General features: G+C 40.0%; 1 protein-coding gene across 1 annotated transcript in view; it reads left to right on the top strand.

Moving 5' to 3' along the window:
- The window catches only part of WNK2 (WNK lysine deficient protein kinase 2), a 136,341-nt gene that overhangs the window by 85,427 nt on the left and 30,677 nt on the right, over positions 1 to 20,237 (top strand). The window contains 3 exon segments of the mRNA XM_031654036.1: positions 240 to 410; positions 513 to 558; positions 1,110 to 1,229. Of these exon segments, the coding sequence (XP_031509896.1) occupies positions 240 to 410; positions 513 to 558; positions 1,110 to 1,229 (337 nt within the window).

Genomic DNA, 20,237 nt, shown 5'->3' with positions numbered 1-20,237 from the left:
GGGGCAGGGCAGTGCTGGCCCAGGTCCCATGCTTGGAGAACGGAGTTGCTTCTCAAGATGAGGCTGTTCTCCTCTCATCCTGGGGCCATCCATGTCACCTGCTGTGCTGTCCAGCCTCTGTCTTGGGGACCACACCCTTTTACCATGTCTTCCCAGGGCAGACATCCGTCAATCTGGATGAAGACCCAGGGCGGTCTTGGCTTGTGGGCGGTCCTCACCGGCAGTATGTCCCTTTGCAGGTGGAGCATGACTTCATCCTGCAGGCCGAGCGGGAGACGTTCATCGAGCAGATGAAGGATGTCATGGACAAGGCAGAGGACATGCTCAGCGAGGACACGGATGCTGACCGTGGCTCTGACCCAGGGACCAGCCCGCCACACCTCAGCACCTGTGGCCTGGGCGCCGGGGAGGTGAGGTTGTGAAATCGGGGTGGGATGTGGCGAGAGTGCAGTGGCTGGGCAGGTGGGCGCTGCAGCTCAGTGAGCTCATTTCTGACCCTCTACCTCATTCAGGAGAGCCGGCAATCCCAAACCAACGCCCCCGTGTATCAGCAGAACGGTGAGTCTGCAACTTCCCTCCCTGCTTTTAGCAGGCATTTGATGAAAGTCCTCGCTCAGCATCTTATCAGGGGTTTGGCCATTGCATGGGGGGATTATGGAAGCATGTGGTGACCAGGGGCCCCAGTCTGGGGACAGCTGCCCCGTCTGAGGAGCTGTCATCTGCAACCAGCATCAGGCCTTCATGGATGGTGCCCTGGACATCCCAGGAACCAAGCCTATGCCAGGGGTTGGAGCTTCGGGGGCTGCCAGTGAGGCACCCCAGGTCGGCTGTGCACCTCTTGCCCTCTGGTGTGAGGGAAGAGCAGGCAGAAGCCAATCACCAAGGCCTCTTTACCAGGGGGCCTGGGGAACCACCTGCTTCATGGAGGGAAGTGATGGGGATTAATGACTGGGAACAGTGTTCTCTGCCCACACCCTTCCTGGAGAAAATCCCGTAAATGTAAAGGAGTTCCCCAGACCCACTGTGGCAAGTCTGGTGCAGGTGATGGGGGTCACACCGGCCTGGAGACGCTCGCTCACTCAGCATGCTGTTTCTGTTCTGCCCTTCAGTCTTGCACACTGGGAAGAGGTGGTTCATCATCTGTCCGGTGGCTGAGCACCCCGCCCCCGAGGCCCCTGAATCTTCGCCCCCACTTCCTCTCAGCTCCATGCCTCCAGAAGCCAGCCAAGGTATGAGCAGCCCGCGCCCACGCAAACCCCTCCCTGTTTCACGTGCAGGCCTCCTTCTGTGCATGAGCCAGCCGGTATGTGCACAGTGCCCAGGGCTATGCAGGGGGCTCACCCTGCCCTGTCACCCGTGGCACAGAGAAGCCTGTGGGGCTGTGCTCCTGTCCCTGTTTTCTGCCGAATCAGCTCAGTCAAAGCAGCCTCCAGGTTTGAGTCTGCCCTGTCACCCCACCAAGCAGGTGGCTCGCATGGCCACACAGGTGTGTGCTGAAGATCTCCACTGTCCTTCCTTCACAGTGTTAACCTGGCAACTCCTTGCTCCTGTCCCTTTCCTCTGCGCCGCACACCTGCAGCAGACACGCCTCTGCTGATTCTGCTTGCTTTGGGGGGTGGGATGGGAAAGTCCCTGTTGGCGCTGAGACTCTGATTTTAAAGTGTTCACACAGACGTTTATCACTGTGCATTGATCTGCACCTGCACCTGCCTGTACCGATGCCAACAAGCCCGTGCTTTGGGCTGTCAGTTAAATCTTGATAGTCCTTTGGGAGGCTGAAAATAGTCACTTGAACAAATTTAAGGTTTAATTCCCTATCAGTTGGCAGGGGTAAGTTACTGATTATATAACTTGACATAACCTTATAGCACATTCATAAAAAATATCTGTAAATCATTTTTAATTTCATATCATGTGCTTCCAGTGACTCCCATTATCTTTTGGAGATTCGTTCCCATGGGGGACAGGTCAGCCTAATAACAAAATCCAAATGAAGCAACGAGCTGAAACAAGGTGACCTCAGGTAAAAGGCTTGGGCCCAGCTTGGGCTGAGAAATCGGAGAGAAGCAGCCTTGCCTACAAGATTGAATTTTTAAATAAGTATATGTTCATATATTACTTCTGAATTTAAATACATACACACCCAATTATAAGAAAAACCCTTCTAAGAGCTAATTTTTCCTGTGACGTAGGGGTGCAGGGGACACTGTGGTGTAAGTTTAGGGGACAGTATGGTTCATAGAAAGAAGTTAAACCCTCTTTCCTTCATCTATGCACTGAGTGACCTCAGGAAACCTGTTAGAGCTGGTTTCTTTCTGTATTTAAAAAAAAAAAAAAGGAAAAATTGGTGGCAGATCTGTTAATTTAGATTAACCATCTACTGAGAATAACCAAAAAATGATAAACGTCATCTGTGTGAAGGCATTTGAAATCTGATCATAGTGGAGAATTATTAGGCTGGGATCCAAGGAAGGATGGAGACATAGGGACGTGAACCTAGTTTTGGCTCCTTTTCCCCAGGGAGCATCTCTCATTCCTGCAGGGGTGGCTAAGAGGCTGTGTGGCTTCAGCAGCCTCAGCAGGCTAGAGAAAGGGAGCTTATAGAGTCCAGGGCCCTGAGGGTGGTCTTGCTGAAGTGCTGTTCTGGAGAAGGAAGGACCAGCTGGAAGGAGACAGGCCTGCAGAGAGAGGAGCCCACCTCAGAGCATCTCAGCCCCTCATTAGGATGGTCTTGGAGTGCTGTGGATTCAGGCATGTGCACGAAAGTCCTTTCTGCAGGAAGGAATATTATTCTGGGCCTCACGTGACTTGTATGAACAATTTTGTGAATATAATATCTGGCACATAATAAAAATGACCAAAGAGTTGGGTTCTGGGTAAGGTAGAGGAAGCACACACACTCATTTTTCTTTCCACTGAAATGTACTGTAAATCCTGGACAGATGTGTGGCATAGCTGTCTGAGTACTTGGGAAAATTTTAGCAATGGGAAGATTGGGGACACACCCCAGAATTCAAAGTGCCACTGAGCTGCTGGTGAGTTGAATGTTTTCCTCTGATATTTCCTGGTTTGAACGAAGTACAGCCCAAGGACCAGAAGCAAATGCTTTGGTGCAGGCAGGAAAGCCTCCAGGAGAGATTCTGTAGTTCCAGCTCCCAGACCAGGAAAGGCAACTCCTAAAGCTCAGAGAAGAGAGAGAACTCCTCCCCATTTCTCACCCCGCTTCTCTTGCACCAGCACCCAGACAGTTCTGGAGGTAATGGGAGCAGCAGGTAATAGGAACATGCAGGAGCCAAAATAGTGAGAGCAGAGAACTGTTCTTTATTTGAGGAAGCCAGGGCTCTAGGAGCACAGAGCCAAAACCTGTCGCATTTTTTTTTCTCTGTCCTCTTGCCACCTTGTCATTCATGGCACAGTTACAGAATTGGGTGGTTTCTGTTCAGAGGTTTGGAAAGGTGAGTCCTAGGGAACCAGGAAGTATCATGGAGAGCACAGAAAAGGAGTTTGGGAAAGTAACCCTGTAGTTGTTTATGGACTCCTGGGCTCACCCCCAACCTGTGCATGCATGCATCTGATCCTAATAGCATGTAAGAAACTTTGGCAACTGAGCTAATGAGTAGACCTCGCCCAGGTTCCAGTACACCTGTTTCAGATGCGATTAGTACTGCGAAGGCATTAAAAGTGGAACTGACCTGTAGCCACAGCCCATAGAAGGCAGGTTGCAACTTGCAGTCTGAATCTAACTAGGTTGATTGCCTACTGAAGCAAAAATATTAACGTTCATCATAGGGTTTGAACAAGTCTCAGGATTTCCTAATGTCATGAAAATGTTCAGAATAGAATTAGAAATAATTTGGCAAATGAAAAGCCATGAAAATGTTAACTTGCATGGAAAAAGATAGCCATGGTGCCAGTGACAAGATGATGTAGATTTTGGGATGATCTGACAAAAACTTTAAAGTAACTGTTATAAATATAACTGAAAAAGCAGTGACAAACATTCTTGAAACAAATGATAAAGTAGAAAGTATCTGCAAAGAAACAGAAGATGCGAAGAAGAAACAAATGGAATTTTTAACATTGAAAGTTAAAATACCTGAAATCGTCCAACTGGAAAACAGGGGAGAAAGATAGAAAAAAATAAACAGAGCTTCAAGGAACTGTGGAACAATAACTAAAGGGCTAACTTGTGTGTCATTAGAGTCTCAAAAGGAAAAGAAAAAGAATGTAGTGCTGAAAACATATTTGAAGAAATAATGCTAAAAATCTCCCAAGTTTAGTGAAAGACATAAGTGTACAGATTCTAGAAGCTAAGCAAACCCCAAATAGGTTAAATGCAAATCAATCTGCTGAAAAGTAACGACAGCCAGACCCAAATTATGCATTACCTAGATTGGAACAGTGATTCGAATGACTATAGATTTCTCACCAGAAGGTGTGGTGTTCAGAAGAAAGCAGCAGGCCATTTTTAAAATGTTGAAAGAAAAAACTGACCATTCAGAATTCTGTTTCCAGGGAAAATACCCTTCAAGAATGAGGCTGAAGTAAGGCCATTCTCAAATAAAGAAAACCAAGGGAATACATGGGCTGCACATCGACTCTAAAATTAGAATTACTAAAGATCTTCAGGCAGAAAGGAAATGAGACTAGGAGATAACCTGGAATATCCGGGCTGAAGGAAGAGCAACAGAAGTTGTAAATATAATAGACTATTCTTCTCCTTGAGTTCTTTAAAACATTTCTGACAATTGAAGTAAAAAAAAGATTGTAACAATGTTTGATAGAGCTTTCAATGTATGTAGATGTAATATATAACACAACTATGATATGGCAGGTTACCTATACATTACTACATTCCAATTCAAGTGATAGACTACTAATTCTTTTTTTTTTTTTTTTAACCTTCCATTCCACCAGTGTGACAAATGGAAGGTAAACTACTAATTCCATGTAGACTGTGAAAAGTTAAGTATATATTTTGGAATTCCTAGAGCAACCACTGAAAGAATTGTAGAAAAAGATGTGTATAGGCAAAATCATAATAGATAAGATGAACTAAAAAACTTCAAAGGCCAAGCGTGGTGGCTCATGCCTGTAAACCCAGCACTTTGGGAGACCAAGGTGGGGGGATCACCTGAGGTTAGGAGTTTGAGACTGGCCTGACCAACATGGAGAAACCCCGTCTCTACTGAAAATACAAAATTAACTGGGTGTGGTGGCACATGCCTGTAGTCCCAGCTACTCAGAAGGCTGAGGCAGGAGAATCATTTGAACCCGGGAGGTGGAGGTTGCAGTAAGCTGAGATCGCGCCACTGCACTCCAGCCTGGGCAGCAAGAGTGAAACTCTGTCTCAAAAATTCAAATAACCCGAAAGAGGAAATGAGAAGAGAAATAAAATAATTTTTAATTAAAAAACTGAGAGAAAAAAACCCAGAAAACAAACAATAAAATGGCAGACCTTAATCTAAACATACTGATAATTAACCTCAAGGTAACAGTTTTAACACATCAATTAAAAAAAGTAATTATGAGAATGGATTAAATTTAAAAACCAAACAACTTGAGCTAAGTATATGCTATCTACTAGAAAGTTCAAATACAACGATACTGATGAACTGAAAGGTCAAAAGAAAAAGGATGGTAAAAGATAGCCCATGCAAACACAAATCAGAAGAATGCTGGAGTGCCTGTTTTAATTTCTGACAAAATAGACTTCAGAGCAAAGAAATTACCAGGGTTAAAAAGAGACTTTATTTACTTATTTACTTACTTAGTTTTTGAGATGGAGTCTCACTCTGTTGCCAGGCTGGAGTGTAGTGGAGTGATCTTGGCTCATTACAACCTCTGCCTCCCTGGGTTCAGGCAATTCTCCTGCCTCAGCCTCCCAAGTACCTAGGACTATAGGCACACACCACCATTCCCAGCTAATTTTGTATTTTTTGTAGAGACAAGGTTTCACCATGTTGGCCAGGATGGTCTCAACTCTTGACCTCATGATTCACCTGCCTCGGCCTCCCAAAGTGCTGGGATTACAGGAGTGAGCCACTGTGCCCAGCTAACATTACATATTTATAAAGAATAAATTCATCAAAGGACATAACAGCCCTAAATGTATACACACCTAACAGCAGAGCTTCAAAACTAACAGAACTGAAAGCAGAAATAGACAAATCCACAACTATAGTTGGAGACTCCAACACTCTCAATAATATATAGAACTAATAGAAAATTAGCGAGAATATAGAAGATCTGAAAACACAACTAACTTGACCTAATTGACATTTATAGAACACTCCACTCAAAAACAGAATACAGTTTTTTTCAAGTACGTATAGAACAGTTAATATAGCCTGAGTTATAAAATAAAACTTAACAAATTTAAAAGTATTGAAATTATGTCAAGTATGTTCTCCTATACAGTGTAATATAAAATTAAATAACACTTATAAATAATTTACAGGTAAGAGAAAAAGTTGGAAGGAAAACAATTTGAAATGAACAAGAATGAAAATACAGCATAATAAATTTGTGGGATATAGTTAAAGCAGTACTTAGAGGGAAATTTATAGCACTAAAATGCTTAGATGAGAAAAGAGGACTCAAGTCAATAACTCAACCTTCTACCTTAGGTAGAAACAAGGAAAACCTATAGGAAAATAAACTTGAAGCAAGCATAATGAAGAAAATAAAGACAAGAGCAGAAAGCTATGATATCTAAAACAAAAATCATAGACAAAAACCAATGAAACAAACTTATTTTTTTAGAAGTTAATAAAATGATAAACCTCTAGCAAGACTGCAAGGAAAAAATGAAATACCAATACTAAAGAAAACACATAAAAGACCAATATCAGGAATAAAAGAGGTATATTACTGTAAAGGATAAAAAGATAATACTGCAATAGTCTGAACAAGCCTACAGACAAATTAAACAATTTAGGTGAAAGAGACTAATTCCTCAAAAGCCATAAACTACTAAAAGTCATCTAAGATAGAATAGATAATCTGAATAGCCCTATACCTATTTTTGAATTCATTCTTTTAATAATGAATTTGTAGTTAAAAATCTCCCCAAAAAGAATTCTCCAGGCCAAAATAGTTTCACTGGTGACTTCTGCCAGACATTTAAAAGAGATTCAACACCAATACCACTTCCACAAAATCTCTTCCAGAAAATAGAAGAGGAAAGAACACTTCCCAAATCATTTTACAAGGCCAGCACTGCCCTGATTTTAGGACCAGCCAAAGACAGTACCAAAAAACAGAATGATAGACCAATACGTCTCATGAACATAGAGGGCAAATATTCTCAAAATATTAGCAAGTCAAATTCAGTACTATATTAAAAGGATAGTATGCCATGAGAAAGTGGGTATATGCTGGGAGAGCAATATTGAAGAGTCAGTCCACCATATTAATAGTCTAAAGAAGGAAGAAACATATGATCATAACAGTTGACACAGCAGAATCATTTGACTAAATACAACATCCATTCATGACAAAAATCCTCGGCAAACAAGCTAGGCACAATTGCACATGCCTATAGTTGTAGCTCCTTGGGAGGCTGAGGCAGGAGGATCACTTAAGGCCAGGAGGTCGAGGCTGCAGTGTGCTAAGATTGTGCCTGTGAATGGCCACTGCATTCCAGCCTGGGCAACATAGCAAGACCCAGGTTTCTTTTAAAAAAAAAAAAAAAAAATATATATATATATATATATAAAATTCTTAGCAAACTAAGAAAATAAGGGTACTTCTTCAGTCTGATTAATGTAAAACACACACACACACACACACCATAAAAACCCACTGTTTACAGCATATTAGACCAAATGTGTTCTCCCTAATATTGAGAAACAAGGCAATAATATGTTTTCACGTATCTTATTCAGCATTGAACTGTTTTAGCCAGACTTAAAGACAAGCAAGAAACAGAAGTGAAAGGTATGTGGATTAAAAAAAAAGAAATAAAACTATCTTATTTGCAGATAACATGATTTCATATGTATGTAGATGATGACATGGATTCTACAGCAACAACTCCTAGAACTAATAAGTGAGTTTAGCAATACCATAGGATACGCAGTCCTCATACAAAAATACCTCAATATTTCTATATACTGGCAGTGAACAATTGAAAACCCAAAATTTGAAGGCTCTACCATTTATAGTAGCTCCCCACAAAAGGATATACATGGATCCAAATTTAATGAAACATGCAGAATCTGTATGCTGAAAACTACAAAGTACTAATGAAATGAATCAAAGGTTACCTAACTAGAGAAGCATACTGTGTTCATAGATTGGAAGACTCAACATAGTAAAACTGTCACTTCTCCCCAACTGGATCTGTAGATGCATTGCAGTAACAAAAATTAAAGCAGACTACTTTTTGTAGATATTGACATTCTAAAATTTATATGGAAGTACAAAGGACATAGAAATGGCTAAAATCATTTTGAAAATGGAGAATCAAGTTAGAGGGATCACATTACTGAATATTAAGATTACTATGAAGTTACAGTAATCTAGACAGTATAATATTGGCAAAGGGATTGGTACACAGATCGGTGGAACAGAATGAGCCCAGAAATAGACCCACACAAATATGGCCATTTGATTTTTTTGACAAAGATGCAAAAGCAATCCAAGAAAAGATAATCTTTTCAATAGATGTTGGAACAATTGGTCATCCTTATGCAAAAAAATGAATCTTTAAGCCTCACATTTTACTCAAAACTTAATTCAAAGTGGATCAAATGTAAAATGCAAAAACTGTATAACTTTCACAGGGAAACATTGGAGAAAAATCTTTTTTGATCTGTGCCAGGCAGGAGTTCTTAGACCTGACACCAAAAATATAGTGTATAAAAGAAAAAATGGATACAGTGTCAAAATTAAAATATCTTGCTCTGTGAAAACTACTGTTAAGAGAATGAAAAGACAAGCCACAGACTGGTAGCCAATAATGGCAAATCACATATCCAACATGGTGTCTGTGCCAGGCATATGTAAAGAATTCTCAAAACTCAACAGTAAAATGAGCATTAAAAAAAGGAGCAACTCGGCTGGGCACAGTGGCTCACGCCTGTAATCCCAGCACTTTGGGAGGCCGAGGCGAGTGGATCATGAGGTGAGGAGTTCAAGACCAGCCTGGCCAAGATGGTGAAACCCCGTCTCTACTAAAAATACAAAAGTTAGCCGGGTGTGGTGGTGGGCGCCTATAATCCCAGCTACTCAGGAGGCTAAGGCAGAGAATTGCTTGAACCCAGGAGGCAGAGATTGCAGTGAGCCAAGATCACGCCACTGCACTCCAGCCTGGGCGACTGAGCTAGACTCTGTCTCCAAAAAAAAAAAAAAAAAAGAGCAACTCACTTGAGCAGATGACCAGACACTTCACCAAAGAGCATATAAGGATGACAATTAAGTCCATGAAGAGTTGTTCAATATTACTGACTCCTGGGGAAATGTAAATTAAAGCAGCCACAGGGAGGCATCCCTGGACACCTGTTAGAATGACTAGACTGAGTGCATCAAATCTGGGTGTGGCTGTGGAACAGCTGGAACTCATACATTTCTGGGGGGATGTAAAATGATACAGCCATTCTAGAAGACAGCTAGGCAGTTTATTATAAAAGATATACTTACTATATGTCATAGCAATTTTACTCAGTTTTTACCCTAGAAAAATGAAAACTTACGTTCACTTAAACACCTACGTATGAACGATTACAGTTTTACTCATAATTACCCAGTTGCCAAAACCGGAAACAACCCAGTTTTCCTGCAGTGGGTAAATAGATAAAAGCTATGGTACTTTGAAAAAGCAATATATCATTGGTAAATTGATCAACATGGGTGAACCTCAAAGGCCTTAAACTGAGTGAAATAGGCCAACCTCCAAAGGCTTCGTACTGTATAATTCCATTTATAATGACACTTTTAAAAAGCTAAACTATAATAAGGAACAAGGTCAGTGCTTTCCAGAGATTAGGAGAGTGTTCTTATATAGGGAGCATGCAAGGAGGTTTTTGGGGTGATGGAATTGTTTTCTATCCTGATTGTGGTGGTAACTAAATGGATATATGTGTGTCAAAACTCATAGAACCCTACCTGTAAAGAAAAAGTTAATGTTACTGTATGGTAAGTTTTAAAGTTCTTTTAAGTTTACATGTGTTGAAAAAGATGACCAGGCAGATAATGAGACAGCGATGAGATAGCATAAGGGAAAAGCAGCAGAAACCATCAACAATAAAAAGGGCCCTCATACTTCTGCTTTAGGCCAAGATGGAATAGTAGGCTCTAGATTTGTTTTCCTTCAGAAAACAACTTAAAAAGCATTCAAAATGTATATAACAATGTTTTTTTCAAGGCTTTGAACATCAGTCAGTGAAGGATCCTGCAAGACTGAAAAGAGTCACTACAGTTATCTCAGCCCACTGCCTTGAAAAAGTCTGTATTCCAGAGCGGGGAAGGAAGAGCCCCAGCCGAGCTTGGGAGATTGTGGAGTGAGGAGACCAAGCTGAGAATGTGGAGAGACCCAAATGTCAAGAATTTCCAAGGCAGAGTTCTGGAGAGGAGAGAGCTGCGGAGAGAAGAGTCTGAAGATAACGGGTGATTCCCCTGGATGATTTAGCAGAACACTGTGTGTGAGGAAACTCACCCAGGCCGAGGAGTGGCCCACCATGAAGGATCAGAGGCAGTGGACCTGGGAACTCACACAGGCCTGGGGATGTCTGTTGCTGCCAGCCAGCTGGAAAGCCTTATAATTCAAGGGGTTTTGGGTACAGTACAAAAAAGGGGCTTGCCTCAGTCCTGGAGGATAATTAGCCCTAGACTAAGTGCTTCTCTTATCTCACCTGTCAGATCTTAAGAGCAGGATCTGAGAAAATCAGATTGTTTCAGAGTAACTTAACTGCATCCCACAACACACTTCAAGAATGTTTATAGGAATACAAATTCATCCAGCACCCAATATGGTATATTTTACATCATCTGGCATCCAATCCAAATTATGAGACAGGACAACATAAGAAAAATGCAACCTTCTAAACCAAACCATAACTGATACAGACATTAGGATTAGCAGACAAGCACATTAAGACAGTTACTATAACTGTAGTTCATATGTTCAAAAAGCTATGGAAGTGTAATTCACCATACTGATCAACTAGAAAACAAAATTCATATGGTTGTCTCAATAAATGCAGAAAAAGCGGTTGACAAAACCCAACAATTGTAAACATCCTCAGAAGACTTGGAATTGAAAGGAACTTCCTCAACCTGATGAAGGGAATATACGGAATCCTACAGGCAACATCGTACTTAATGGTGAACAGCCGAAAAGCATCCCCAAAGATCGGGAACTAGGTGAGGATGTCTGTTCTTCCACCTCTCTTCATCCACCTGGAGCTTCTGGGCAGTTCACAAGAAAAGGGCACAAAACACATCCGGGTTGAAAAGGAAGAACTAAACCCGTCTTTATTTACAGAAAACCTGTTTGTGTGGAAAAACAAATGGAATCCCCATCACAACTAGAATCAATAAGTGAGCTGGGTGGTGAGATACGTGATCAGTATATGAAAAGCAGTTGTATTTCTGTATGCTAACAACAATCAAAGATTGAAATTCTAAAAAATTATTTGTGTATGGATTATTTAGGGTTAAACCTGACAATATGTGCAAGATCTGTACAGTGAAAACTGCAGAACAGTGCTAACGGAAATTAAAGAAGATCCAAACAAGTGCCCTATTCATGGGTCAGAAGACACAGGATTGTTACAATGCTCATTCTCCCTAAATTGACCTACAGAGCCAATGAGCTGCAGTGAGAAGACCAGCAGTCTTTGTAGAAACTGAGAAGCCAGCTCTGGATTTCACATGAAAACACAAAGGACATGGAAAATTGGAAACAGAACTAAATCAGAGAACTAACAATGCCAGATTTCAATAATTATTATAAAATTCCAGTAATCAAGACAATGTGGTATTGATGCAAAGACAAATAGATCAACAAAATGAAACAGTCTGGAAATCAACCCACACAGCCTACAGATGCTTGGTTTTTGATAAACATTTAAATGACTTTCAGGGAAGAGAGGATAATCTTTTCAGTCTTAGAACAGTTGATCATCCTTATACAAAAAAATATATATATATTTATTCATAGTGCATGCTATATACAAAAATCCACTCAAAATAGAATGGAGAACTAAATGTAACACTGAAGACAATGAAACTTATAGTAGAAGACCTAGGAGAAAATTTGTGTAACCTTGGGTCAGCAGAGATTTCTAAGATACAACATCAAAGCATGATCTGTAAAACAAAAAATGAGTAAACTGAATTCATCAAAGTTTAAACTGTCTACTCTTTGACAGACACAAAAGGAATGAAAACATAGGCTAGAGACTAGGAGAAAATATTTTCCAAGCATATATGTGATAAAGGTCTTGTATCCAGATAATATCAGGAACTCTGAAAAGACAATGGTAAGAAACGATCTAATGAAAAGGTTGGTACAGATGCTTCACCAAAGATTATGTGGATGTCAAAGGGGTGTATGAAAAGATGGTTGTTCAGTAGGGAAATGCAAATTAATACCACAATGAGACACCTATTAAAATAACTAAACTTTAAGAGATCACGTGTTGGCGAGGCCATGGAAGAGCTAGAGCTCTTATGCACTGTATGAAATGCTACAGCCACTTTAGAAAACAGTTTGGTAATTTCTTTTAAAAGTATATGTGCAGATAACCATGTGATCCAGCCATTTTACTTCTGTGTACTTAACCAAAATCAGTTAAAATAGATGCCTGTACACTGCAAAGGAATGTTCATAGCAGCATTATTAATAATAGCCAAGACCTGGAAACGGCTCAGGTGTCCATCCTCCACGTTTCTTGAGTTGAAATGTGCAGCTGATGAATGCTTTTGTGTTAATTTCATCTTCATTGAAATCAGATCCTTTCCCCAGGATTTGAGGCTGAGGCTTATTTTCTTCAGCACCGTGAGGACAGCACTATTCCTTGTCTACCGGCATATGTTGTCTGTACTGTGGCAGAATCTTCCAAACCTTTAAAGAACCTGTTTTTTCTCTGACATTCTTTGAATTTTTCCACCTGCCTTTGTGAAACACTTTGTGGTTTATTCATACACTATAATGCTACTCTGCAATAAAAAGGAATCAATTGTTGATACCCATTGCAGCATGGATGATTTTCAGAATAATTATGCTGAATGAACACAAGAAAGAATGCTTGCCATGTGACTGGACGTATATAAAATTCTAGAAAATGCACAGTTATTTGTGGTGGCTGAAAGCAGATCAGTAGTTGGGAACAAAGGCGTGGCAGGAAAGGAGAGGGGAGAACGGACGCAAGGTTCACAAGGAAACATCCAGGAGGGTGATGACTATGTTCATTGGATTGATTGTGATGATTTTACTTATATGCCTGTGTCAAAACTTAGATATGTGCAACTTATTGCAGCAATTACACCTAAATAAAGCTATTAAGATCCAAACAGCAGTAACAGAGCATGCCAGCAGAGGTTCCTGATGGTGGAGTTACCAGACTGAGAATTAAGTTTGCCTACTGCATTAAAAGAGACAAATGACTAGATTGAAATTTTTGTCAAAGAATTAGAAACTATGCCAAAGAAAAAAAGGAGCTAAATGGAAGTTGTAGAACTGAAAAATACATTAGTTAAAATTAAGACATCAGAGGATGGTTTGTACACTGCCAGAGAGAGAATCAGCAAGCTAAATAGGTAGCTCTAAAGAAACTAAAGTAAAATAAGGATAATGAAAACAGCAGAAAATAGAAAAGAGGTGCTAAGAAATATAGAGGTTACAGTGAGATGATCAAACACATCATGTAATTGGAGTCCCAGAAAGCAAGAGAATGCGGCAAAAACAAGTTTGAAGAGATAATGCAGAGAATTGGAAGGCTTGAAGCCACTAATTGAAGAAACTTCCAAACTCTGTAAGTTAAAAAATAAATCCGCACTTACATATATCATAAAGTGCTGAAAACCAAAGGCACACGGGAAAATTTAAAGGATGCCAAAGAAAAAACTGGTCCTTTAAAGGTTTGGAAGCCCCTGTCTCAGTACAGACAACATATGTCAGTGGACAAGGGATAGTGCTGTCCTCGCAGTGCTGAAGGAAATAAGCCCCAGCCTCAAATATTGGTGAAAGGATCTGACTTCCGTGAAGATGAAATGAAGAGAAAAGCAGTCATCACCTTCACAGCTCAATTAAAGAAATACTATCCCAGCACATTGGGAGGCCGAGACGGGTGGATCACGAGGTCAGGAGATCAAGACCATCTTGGCTAACCCGGTGAAACTCCATCTCTACTAAAAAATACAAAAAAAAAAAAAAAAAAAAAAAACACGCGGGGGGGTGGGGGGCGGTAGTCCCAGCTGCTCGGGAGGCTGAGGCAGGAGAATGGCGTAAACCCCGGAGGCGGAGCTTACAGTGAGCTGAGATCCAGCCACAGCACTCCAGCCTGGGCGACAGAGCGAGACTCCACCTCAAAAAAAAAAAACAAAAAAAGAAATACTAAAGGGAATATTTTTAGACAGAAGAACAGTGACTGCAGATGAAAGGCCAGAACGCAGGTAGGAACAAAAACCAATGGAATTATAATTGTATGAGTACATCTAAGTGCATTTTGACTGGATGTAAAAAATAATGTCTTGAGGTTTAAAATGTTTGGTATGTTACAATGCATGAAAATGGGGCATATTTATCAGGAGGCAGGAAATGCACTTAAAGGGCTCCAAGATTCCATGTTGCCTGGGCAGAGAGCCAAATCAAGAATGCACGTGATAGTCTCTAGAGTAACCCCTGTGAGACTCGTAGAATAGCAGATAACCTCCACACTTGTGGTGGAGGGGGCAGGTGGGGAAGGAGTTTTTTAAAATATGGCAAGGAAGGAAAGAAACAGAAACACTGAACATGGAGAGCACATAGAAATCTTTAGTAAGATGCTAGTTTTAACCCAAGTAGATCAGTAATTAAATGTAAATGGACTAAATCTCAAAGATTCTCAAAAGTGAAAAAAACCAGAACAAACTAAGACATAAGATTATAAAAATATTAAAAGTAAAAAAAAAAAAAAAAAGGAAAAAGAACACATAAATACCTAGAGAAAGCTAATGTCTATATTTTTATATCAATGTAGATTTTAAGGCAAAAACGTAATGGTGAAAGACTCAGCTGGCCAGGAGGATATAATAATTTAATGTTTGCTTATGTTTAGTAATAAAGCCTCAAAATGCATAAAGTAAAAATTAACACAACTAAAACAAATGGAGCAATTTACAGTCCTCATGGGATATTTCAACTTTTGGAATAGGGAGACACTGAGTAGGGATAGAGAAAATTTCAACCACAGAATTGGTATCTTATACATACAGGACACTGTACTCGGCAGCTGAAGAATACACTATTTTTTCATGCACACAGCGTATTTTTAATTTAACCTTACACAGACCCAAAACAAATCTCAACAAGTTTCAAAGAATCAAAATCACTTGATGCATGCTTTTGATTAAAGTTGGAAGTAAAGTCGAACTCATTAACTAGAAGATAACTAGAAAATATCCACATTTGATAGTTAAAGCAATGCATTTATAAATATCTCATTAGGCAAAGAAGGAATTACAATGGAAACTAATAAAAAATTCTGAATGATGATAAGAACGTCATGCTAATGAAAATATTACATACCAAAATTTGTGAGATGCAGTTTCAGCATATTGAGCAGAAACTTTGTAGCCTTTAAATGCATATATTGGACAGGAGAAAAGTCTGATAGTAATAAAAGTATTTACTGCAAAAAGTTAGCAAAAGAGAAAGTGGAACCCAAATAAAGGAGAAAGTAAAATAGATAAGAACATAAATTAATGAAATAGTAAACAAATATACAATAGAGTATCAACAGAGCTTAGCAATGGTTCTTTGAAAAGGCTCATAGCATCAGTAAGCCCCCTGTGATGAGACTGACTAAAGGAGTGAGAGAGAATACATACGTAATCAATATTAGGGATGAAAAGGTGGGGGACACTGCTACAATCCTATAAACATTAAGACAAATATAAGAATGTGAAAATTTCTTTGGATTGTGTCTTAGGGAACTACAACTTACCAAACTTATTGAAGAAGAAATAGAAAATCTGAAAAGCGCTATAAACATTAAAATGTCAAATCAGTCATTAGAAGCCTTCTCATGTCTACCCTTCCTGGTGGCAAGATTGCTGGAACAACTCAGAGTGTATAGTCTTTCAGGTTCAAGTGCAGGCAGAAAATAGAGACCCTTTTCAAAAGGTTTCATACGTCTGGCCCTGACTCCCATTATGCAGAACAAGGACACATTCTCTAAAGCAGTCGTGGCTAGTGGCTGGAATCCACGCTGACTTGTGCCCAAATTGCAGGCACAGCCCTGGAGTTAAAGTAAGTGACAGTTGTTCCCAAGAGGAAATTTGGAGTGGCACTACCCAACAAGGAAGCAAATGGATGCTGCATAGTTAAAACAAACAAACAAAAAAACAAACAAAAAAAACCCACACACACACAAGGAATGTTCACAATAATGAGAAAGATGGACTCACTCAAATGTTAGGGAAAGAGAAATCATAGTTGAAGAAAAGGCAGTGAGAAAGAAATCAGGCACATAAATTTGGACCCCTTGGCCTCCATCAAAGTGAGTGTCCACACACATAGGTGTGTATAAGGGGAAGAAAACCTTCCTATAAGGAAAAGTTTCAACTTGATGGCTTTACCACAGATACGTAAGTAAGAAATAATTCTGATCTAACCCAACACGTCCAGAGAACAAAGAAGCTTGTTTTATCAAACTAGCATAACTTTGACACAAAAATCTGACTGAGAACATTATAAAATAGGAAGATAACAGGTCAGTCTCTCCCTCTTCCATCAGCACTTGCAAAAATACTAAACAAAATAGTAGCAAATTAAATCTAGTGATACATGAAAAGAGTATGTATGACAGGTTACTAAGTTGCAGTGATTTCAGAATGCAAGGTTGGTTTAACTTAATTTAAATAAACAATTTATTGACTATGTCCCAATAGATGGGAAATTCTATTTTTACAAAAACAAAAACAAACAAAAAAAACCCAGCAAATATTCTTAATGGTGAAATGTGGAATGCTTTCTCTTTGAGATGGGGAACAAGATAAGGATGCCCATTCTCACCACTTCTATTCAGTAACCTGTGTCCTAGATATTGTAGGGGGCAGTGGGGGTTGGTGGGCAGGGAAGAAAGGAAGGGCTAGAGGGAAAAAGGGAGAAAGAAAAAGAAGGGAAAGCAATAGGATTGAAGAAGCCCAGGCCCTGCCTCATGCAGCTAAATCTGGATTTCTGGGGGTAAGACCCAACCTGCAGCCCAATTTAAGAGCCAATGCCCTGACCACTTTTTATAAGTATATGTAAGGAAGTGTCATGGTGGCGTCACAATCACTTTATTTTTCTTTTGAAGAAAATGGTATTTATTTCTGAACACGGTCTTCCAAAGAAAATGTTTGCTTATTTGAGTTGGTACTAACTTGAGGTTGGTGTTTTTCTATTATCTACTCCAATATCAACTACTCTGTAAATGGAAATAAATACATAATGTATGCCACATAGTAGACACTCAGCTGAATGATTGTTCTGATCAATATAATGCTATATAGTGTTACATTAAAGGTAATATTCCTTTTAGCATTACTATTTTTTGTTAAAAATGTGGGCAGAACAAGATAACTCTTCTTTGACTCAGAAGCTCTACCTATAAAATTATTAGGCTAAATAGCAGTTATTTCCAAGGAATACATTTGCTAAAACTTTTTCTATTTTGAAGAAGAAATAATCGTGGCCTTTTGGTAACACTGTAATTTTATCATTTTGCCTCAATATCTAATAGCATTAAAACCAATTACTGTTTTAAAAAGTGATAGGGATTGGAAAGGAAGAAATAAAACTATCACTGTTTGCTGATAACATGATTATATACATAGAGACTTAAATTTACAGATAAATTAGAATTAATAAGTTAGTGAAGTAGCTACAGACTGCAGTTATCTTTATACCAACAACAATCAGAAAATAAGGAATATTGAAAAATTCAATTTATATTAACACAAAAATGCCACACACCAGTGTATGAGTCTAACAAAAAGTATGTAAGATCTGTATACCAAAAACTATAAAACATTGAGAGAAATTTTAAAAAGAAATGAGTAGGAAGATATGTACCATATTCATGGACTGGAAGATTCAGTATTATAAAAACTTCTTCCCAACTAGGTCTGTAGATTCAGATTCTAACCATTTCTAAATAAGCATCAACAAGCTGATTATATACTCTTTATAGAAATGCAAAAGCCAGTCAAAACCAAGACAGCTTCTAGAGGAAGGATATCAATCTCCTAGATGTTGTGACTCATGTAAACCTGGAGTCACAGAGATAGTCTGGTCCTAGAACAAGGACAGAGAAATTGAGCAATGGAGTCAAGACAGCTCAGAAGCAGGCCCACATCTTTGGACACATCTTTGGTTGACAAGAAAGGTCGGATTGCCAGACAGTGGAGACAGGATGGTCTTCTTAACAGAAGGAGTTGGGACAGTAGGCTGTCCACACAGGGAGATGACCTCACACCACACACAAAACTCAGTAACAAGTGGCCTGTGAATCTCTAAGAGGGAAAACAGTAAAGTTCCTAGAAGTAATAAGAGGCAGTATCATTATGGCCCCCACGTAGAATATACATGTTCAAGTTCCACAAAATATGCAAGTGGGAAAGACTGGCTAAAAATCGGTTAAATTTGACTGTATTAAAATCAAGAACTGTTGTTCATCAAAAGACACCACTAATCGAGCCCATAGGCAAGTCACAGAGCGAGAGATGTCTGTAGTACAGATTGCCCCCAAATAATTCTCTACCCAGCATCCATGAAGAACCACAAATTAAAAAGAAAAGAATGACAGCTCTGCAGAAAAGCAGGAAAGAGACTTGAACAGGTGTGCCCTGAAAGAAGATACCCAGATGGCCAGTGAACACAGGAGAAGGTACTCGATTGAATTAGATATTATCAGGAAAATGCAAATCAAAACCACACTGAGCTATCACCTCACACCTGTTAAGATGGCTGCTCTCAGAAACAAAGGACAGCAAGTATTGGCTAGGATGTGGAGACAGGGCACCTTTGTGCAGTGTGGTATAAATTAGTACAGCCATTATGGAAAACAATGTGGACCTTCCTCAAAAAATTAAAATAGAACTACCATATGATCCATCAATCCCACTGCTGGGTATATGTTCAAGATAATTGAAAACAAGGTTTGGAAGAAGTATCTGCTCTCCTGTGTTCACTGCAGCGTTATTCACAATAGCCAAGATATGGAAACAACCTAAGTGTCTATTGACAGAGGAATGGATAAAGAAAACGTGATGTGTTTGCACAGTGGAGTACTATTTAACCACGGACACAAGGAAACTGCCATTTGCGACGACATGGATGAACCTGCAGGACATTATGCTCTATGAAATAAGCCAGGCACAGAAAGACTACACGATTTATTCCTCTCATATGCGGTATCTAGAACAGTCAAAGCCAAAGACAATCAAAGCAGAGAGCAGAATAGAAGTTGCCAGCGGCTGGAGGGAGAGGGAAACGGAGTTACCAAGTTCAGTGGACATAAAGTTTCAGTTGTATAAGCTGAGGAGGCTCTAGAGCTTTGACACACAACATCGTGCCTATAGTTATAATAGAGTATCGTGCTTTTAAAAATGTGTTAAGACAGCAGATCTCATCTTCAATGTTTTTTCCACAATTAAAAACAATAACGAACCACAATGAGACGCCATCACACGGTCCTAGGGGTGCTCAGAGGCTGCCGATGGTGGGGGCATTGACTCCGCTTGGGGAAGCAGCTTAGCACCCCTACATAAGGCTAAAGGGGATTGCAGGTCCCCACTGGCGTGTGCCTGGCGGGACACGGGCCCACGCACACTGTGCCTCAGTTTTAGTCGTGGTCCCACCCGGCCACAGCCCAGCCAGCACCAGCACAGAATGGATGTGTGCATCGTGGTGCAGTTGTGCAAACACAACAAGGACACATCTCACAAACACAGGTGAGAGAGCCCAGGCACCAGAGAATAGAGTACCATTCCATTGATAGAACATGCAGCCCTGGACCATGGTGTTTAGAGAGACAAACGGTAAG

Source organism: Papio anubis, chromosome 13 (assembly GCF_008728515.1).
Source record: "Papio anubis isolate 15944 chromosome 13, Panubis1.0, whole genome shotgun sequence".
Classification (NCBI taxonomy): Eukaryota; Metazoa; Chordata; class Mammalia; order Primates; family Cercopithecidae; genus Papio; species Papio anubis.
This window is presented reverse-complemented; position numbering and strand designations above follow the sequence as displayed.